Here is a 7128-nt window from a genome sequence, read left to right on the forward strand (position 1 = left end):
CACACACACTCACACACACTCTTGTAGTCGATCCAAGAAGGGAGTCATTACTGGCCTGTACTGATACAGCCGGTGCTGATGTTATCTTCCTAATGAATATCCTAAACACAGGCAGTTTAATCCACAAACTTTAGTGTTTCCACCGACAGGTAGATGAGGAAGTGAGAGAAAATTGTCAGACGAGGCTTGTTTCATCCATCACAGCATTATTCTGTAATATAAAAAGTCTTATTTTTCTCTGTACAAGCAAAACTATCTGCCAGTGGGGTAGATTTGTTGCATTGCAAGCCAAACTGTTGTAACATCTTTCTTGACTTAAACAGTGATTTATTGATGCAAGTTGAAGCACCTGCCATATTTTTAAGGTATTAATGCAGAAAAAAACCCAAACAAGCATATACTGCAATCTCACTGCGAAGACAATTTTTTTCATTCAAGAAAAATACAATTTTAAGCCGAAAAAACAAAACCCTGACAATTTGCAAAGACAGACATTTCTTGCAGTGTGTACTCTGCTTGTATTGCTCCATCGTACACACTCCTCCCAGGTTTCATCGGGCTCATTTAAAACACATTAGGCTGTTAGAGCGCTGTCAGTGCCCGGCGATGAGAGAGAAGCCTGTCTGTTTAATGCTGTGTGGGGGCTGTCTGGTCACCCCACTCTCTCATCCCAGCCCACAGGAAACTCTCTCCAGCCTGATAAGGAACAGAACATGCTGCCGGAGGAGCCAAACCCCTGTTGACATTTTCCCAGCAAGCTCCTGCCTAAATGTTCACTGTATTTATAATGCATGGGTAACAGTATGGCTCAATTTTCCTTGCTGGACTTTTCTTATTTCTAAGCATGGTGCCTCAAGTCATTTAACACATTTTCAAGAATAGAGCTTAATCCACCTTCCTAGGATTTAAAATTCTTTAAACCCATACTGTGAAAGTATTGCACAACCTTTTCTAATACTCGACAGCTAGAGTTAGTTACATCTTATCCATTTTACATCAGAAGAATATCCCTGAGGCTAGCTGATTGCATTAACAAAAAAGAAATTGCCTCATATATAAAACTGGGATGACACATGTACTCAGGTGACCCATTGAGCCACATACAGCTTGTCTGTCAAAATTAAGTGTCTCTGTTAGTCAGAGGTCTCATCAAGTGTTCTGCAGGGTAATCATATGGAGTGGGCTAATTATGTTAAGACAAGTCTTGGCTACCCTGAGCTCACTGTGGCTGCTAGCTCTACAGTCTGCTGTGGGCTTGGGAATTGACTTTAATAAGGCTAGACATGGCTCCTGATATTATTAGGATATATAGAGCTCTCCCTCTCTATAAATAGAGCAGGTGATTTGGACTAGACAGCCTGCACATAAACTTCCATAGAGACTTAGACCCATACACACTTTAGAATAAGAGTGGATCTGCCTCAATAACAAGACTCAATCTCGGGGAGAGAGGGAGACGTGATCGGCTGGTTCCTGATGTAATGTTGACCGGCTGCCAGACAGAAACCCAGCATTAAGCATGTCTCTAGGACAGTGCATGCATGTGTGTGTGCAGTGTGTCAGCATTAACTCCATCTTGAGGTGCTCCATCAATCATTATATGGAAGAGCCAGATCGTTGGCAATATCCCTCTCTGCTCTTCCAGTCCATTCATTTTCCATCTAATAGTCTACCCCGTACTGTAAAGATTGATATAGTCCATATCCATATAATATACAGCAGACTGTCAATTTCAGCCCGGTCTCAGCTGCAGTAGTGTGGCTATTATTCATTAAATGTCACAGATTTGGCCCACTGATCTGAAATCAGTTTAAACTTTCAGGATGTAATGAAACAGAGTTCACTCACTGATTGCAGATCTAATCTCGTACTGTCAGCATTTAGACCAATCTGTGGGATTTCAGTATATATACACTGTAATAAATGTATCTCCTACAGCCATAATGACAACGTAGAGTTAGTGATTTTTCTTGCAGCAGCACTGTGTAGGCAGAGGGTCACTGGGTACACTGCATGCACTCTCTAAGCAGGAATTGAAATTCATACCGCGTCTATGTATTTGTGTTGCTTTCATGAACCATTTATCTATGTTTAGATTTTGCTCTATGCGCCCTGCACGCTGCTTTTGAAGTAAACTCTGCTACTGTGCCATATGTTTGTATGTTGCAGGCGTGCTGCAGGTCAGCGGGATCCGTATATATACATCTGGGGATATGGAGGCAGTAAACGGGACCGATGTTCGTCTTAAGTGCACATTTCAAAGTTCCACTCCCATCAACCCTGACACCGTCACCATCTCCTGGACCTTCAGACCCCTCAAACCAGGCCCTGAAGAGTCGGTGAGTGCATGTGTGTCTGTCTGTGTGTGTGTGTGTGTTTGCAAGAAAATGAGATCAAACCTCAAACCTCCCATATTGTGTCAGGGAGCATCCACCCCCTCAGCCAACTGAGAGAGGAGTCGGTGAGTCATCAGGCTCCCTACAGAGCGTCCAAGACAGCCTGTGTGTGTGTGTGTGTGCATATTGAGAATGGAGTAAGAAATGTAGCAGCAGGTCTGGGTTTATGTCTTGTCTTTCTTTCTCTGTGAGAATAAAATAGCTTTCTTCCCCAGACTCAGTTTGGTATGACATTCTATCTGTGACAATCCAACCAATCAAACCCATTATTCTTGCAATCAAATCTACCCATCCACTTTTAGGTGTTCCACTACCAGCAGAAGCCATATCCTCCTGTAGAGGGCATTTTCAGGAAGCGTGTCAGTTGGGCTGGTGATGTCATGGGCCGTGACGCCTCCATCATACTTCAACAGGTCAAGTTTACCTACAACGGCACGTATCTCTGCCAGGTCAAGAATCCACCGGATGTTCATGGCATGGTTGGAGAGATTCGACTTCGTGTGGTAACCACAGGTCTGCATTTTAATTTATATATATGCCAGAAATATAGCGTTGTTTTGTCTGTGTCTGTGATAACGGCCATATTTTTTCATCTTGTGCTGAAAGGCTAAATAAGAGAGGACAGCTAAAGTTAATCAAACTTAATACAAGGAGTATTTAACTGGTTATGAAACAATGCCTGCCTCCGGGTTAATTTCCCCTGGAAATCAATGAAATGAGGCGGTGGAACACTACTGCTTTTGTCCACAGGGTCATTGGATTCAAATGAACTCATAATTTGAGAATGGATGTTGTTTGGTATGATGTGGTGTGAGTTTTATATTATAGCACTGAAACATTTTAATTAAAGAGATTGCAAATGTTCCAGACATATTTTATTCTATTGGTTATTATATTGGTAATTTTTTAAATTAAAAAATGTGTGTAATTATCTTGGAACAGTTGTTAAAAAAGATACAGCCTGTGACATTCAGATATCATATCAATGATTAAATTACAGATTATAGGATGTGTTAATATAGACATTACTCTGACTTTCTGTATGATCCAGCCAATCAGAACTATTGATCGGTGCTACCCATTTATTTTTTTATATAGGCTATAAATATTTCAACAAGCAACAACAGCAACAAGTAAAAGTGGTTATCTAGTTCTAGCAGGAGCTAAATGCTAATGATACTGATATTTAGCAGGTAAATGTTTACCATGTTCATCATACTCACCATTTTTGATTAGCGTGTTTAACTGCTAACATTTTCTAATCAGCACTAAACACAAAGTGCAGGTGAGGCTGATGGGAAAATCATTCATATGAATATCATGTACAACATTTCAAGGCAATCCTCCCAAAAGTAAAACATTTCCCTTAAATCAACAAATGTTAACCTCATGGTGGCAATAGAAGAAAGGTCAGGGCTTTGTTGTTTCTTGTAGTTGTTTTTGTCAGTGTCTAAAAGTTTTTAATATGCTTTTGTATTAATAACAGCTGATAGCAGATATACTCACATATGCACAATAAAATGGCTCTGAGCAGTGAGGGCATCTTTTCTATATCAAACAAGCAGACTCAGCCTGCGTTCCTCTCTTTCCTCCCCACGTACAGCCTCTTTCTCCGAGCTTCTCCTCCTGGCGTTGGCCATCGGGGGCGGGATCACTGCTGTGGTCTTCCTCCTCATCATCATAGTGTCCTGCAGGCGGTGCAAGAAGGGGAGACAGAGAGAGCAAGGAGGAAACGTGGAGGCTCCTCGCAAAGAGAGAAAAGACCCCACTGCGTGGTAAGACCAAGATGGACAGAGGGAGAGGAAGATGGGGATAGAGAGAGGAACAGACTTCCTCTCTCGCTCTCAGTCTAACCCTGGGGATCGGGGCATGTGCCGCTCCTTCTTGGGGCCTGGGGCTTTTTTCCTACTGGACACTTCACTTCCACCTTCCTCTTCAACCGCAGTCTTTGGATACCAAATGTGGACCAGTTGATGGGCAGCTGTCATTAAGATAAATTAAGGATGTGCCTTTGTGTAGAGAGCTGTAGATACAGAACTTGCCAGACTGCTGTGTACATTTTATATCACTATGTGTCTTTCATTTCTGGAGAGAAAACACTGTTTTATCAGTTTATCTTTTCCTGTTCAGCTAAATGGGCTTCTAAACACATTTCCTGTTTAGAGTAAATGTTTTGATGATGTAGAGGCAGAACAATGGTGTATTCCTGCTGTTTACTTCCCTACTAATACATTTCATCATAGCAATGCAGTACAAAACACATGTTTGATGTATTATTTCAACAAACTGTGGAACAATGAATGAGCACTTACCTAGCATCTATTGAAATTTTGCTATAATAACCAGATGATGGAAAACATGATCAAACCCCATGCAAAGCTTTTATCAACCCTCATTTCAATGGTCGTATACATCAACTGTCTGATCCATTTTAAGGATGCTGGTGTACATTTCTATTTTGTTTCACTACTGAAGTTATATTGCTGTATTTCTCCTGCAATTCTGTGGTGTTATCCTGATGTTGAGACTCCTGCAAAAATAATCAAGGTGCTATCAAATAATCAAAACCTGATGGAGAGCGCTTGTTGGAAACAGACATTTCATACAGTACTTCTGTAAATTTTGACTAGCACATGCAATTTGCTGTTAAATGGAATCAATTTAAAATTTTACTGACAAAGTGACAAATCCTTTTCTACCAGTAAGTCTGTCTGTTTTGAACAATGAGCTGTTTTGCCATAAACATCTTTTTTCTGGGCACATGGGACTTCTTCGTTTCTCTCTTGGGTTTTCAGATCTCTCTGCAATAGGCACCGCAACTGGTTAACTGTCAAAAAACTGTGTTGTGATCACTGTGTGCACCAGACTTTAAAAGCCAAGTATCCTCAAGGAAAAGCTTAGACTTCAAACCAAATCTTTCATTAAAAAACTGAAACAGAGATTTTGATCCAACCTTCGCTCTCAACTTGGGACAGTTTAACCCTGTGTGACGCTAACCCTTTGTCTCTGCTGCTGTGTCCATGTTGTCTGCTCGTCTTTGTCCTGTCCCCATTGTGTGTGACTCATGCACATACATGTACATAAATAATTTATGTGTCATGCATGAATTCATATCCCGGTGTGTAAGTGTGCGTGCTATGTTGCTCTTACGTCCCCGCTGTGTGTGCGTGTGTGTATCCCAGCCACCCATCAAGGGCCGTCCACCTCTACCTATCAGAGACGTCCATAGAGATTGACAGTTCAGACGGCATGATCTCAGAGGCCAGCACCAAAGACCCGAGCTCCTCAGAGGAGGAGGGCCCGAGCTCAGATGAGGATGAGGGTGATGACTCTGACTGAGGAGGTGGGGACAGACCCTGATGTGAAGCTGGCCAGGAAGTTCGCTGGAGGGATACCCAGATGGCACCCATGGATTACGGTCCATGATTCTGCTGAGTGAAATTTAAATGAAGAGAGCTAAAGAAGAAAATGAAAAGTTTTGTTCGCAAAAATTAGAGCAATGCTTTTGATGAAGGTCAAGACTTTGAAACAGGATCAAAAGTGCAGTAACGCTACTTTTGAGAGGCCCCGGAAAATCTCAGGAGGTAAGAAATAGTGCATTTAACCTGCAGGGATTCCGAAGTGAGAGGCTTTGTAATCCTGAAGTCGAGAAGAAAATGAATCCTAATGTCAAGAAGGGAAAACGGGTCAATGTTCGTGTTCAATAACATCTGCTGTTTTAAACGTGGATCTTGTTGAGTGTGGCAAGTCGATACTAAAATCAACTGCAACATGCAACTGAAAGCAATCAGAATGAGGAATGTTTTTTTTTTGCCACGATGAGCCATTTTAAGACCTTAAAGGTTTTGAGGGTGCCTGACTTTTGCGAACCATTCCATGGTCGACTTAATGGACAAAATCATGTAGAATTTGTAGGGTAATCTTTCATATTTTAGTTGTAGAGTCATAGGGGGTAACGTAGGTCTCGCATTTCAGTCAGTCAAGCACACCATCATATTACCTGCAGTGTGAGAGCCCTTGTTAAAAGCAATTCTATCATTCAACTGTAGGCTGAGGGGCTTGTGTCACATCAGATTACTGGGATTAAAATGCATAAATGTGATGTTGCTGTCATTATGTCTGAAGGCCAAATACTTGATCACATAGCGAGCAGCTGCATGCCCGCGCCTGTCCTGCGTGTTGTGTGGGAGTGCACAGTCAGATCTGAAAACCCTTTGATTGCGAAAAAGTCCTTGAGTGCCTGGTTTCTTTGTGTGCATCTGTGAATGCATCACAGCTACTAACAAATGATTGTAAGACCTGTCTTTCTTACTTTTTATGACCGAATTTTGTACTTGTGATGTAACACTGAGCAATATTGATTATAGATTTTTATTTTTTTCTATTTTTAGATAATGCCAGAAGTATTTTGCTGTTGTTTAAAATGTCACAGTATATGTTTGTTATAGAGCTTTTATAAGAAAGATTTTCTAATAAAAACGCCTTTAAACTGTTACCACATCGTGTCACGTACGTTTCACCACACAAAGGTGATCTGACACTGAAACAAAATAATCACACACAACTTGGCAATATTTGATATAACTCATCTATTATGTAACAGAAGGATCTTGTTATCCATCATTTATTATGCATCATTATCTTTAATGCACTGCCTTCAGTTGTGTGTTCATGGTGAGTCTGTCTGCATAGACCCTGTCACTTGTTTACCTGTAAGCATTGCTGCAGTGAA

General features: G+C 41.2%; 1 protein-coding gene across 1 annotated transcript in view; it reads left to right on the plus strand.

Moving 5' to 3' along the window:
- LOC118341876 (myelin protein zero-like protein 2) overlaps positions 1-6891 on the plus strand; it is a 20139-nt gene extending 13248 nt beyond the window's left edge. Inside the window, exons 2-4 of the mRNA XM_035680278.1 lie at positions 2170-2339; positions 2699-2909; positions 4000-6891. Coding sequence (XP_035536171.1) covers positions 2170-2339; positions 2699-2909; positions 4000-4175 — 557 coding nt within the window. The 3' untranslated portion in view covers positions 4176-6891. The remainder of the gene's footprint in view (positions 1-2169; positions 2340-2698; positions 2910-3999) is intronic.
- The last annotated feature ends 237 nt before the right edge of the window (positions 6892-7128 follow it).

The sequence above is a fragment of the Morone saxatilis genome, unplaced genomic scaffold (assembly GCF_004916995.1).
Source record: "Morone saxatilis isolate NCDOM2014 unplaced genomic scaffold, NCSU_SB_2.0 Contig8, whole genome shotgun sequence".
Taxonomy (NCBI): domain Eukaryota; kingdom Metazoa; phylum Chordata; class Actinopteri; family Moronidae; genus Morone; species Morone saxatilis.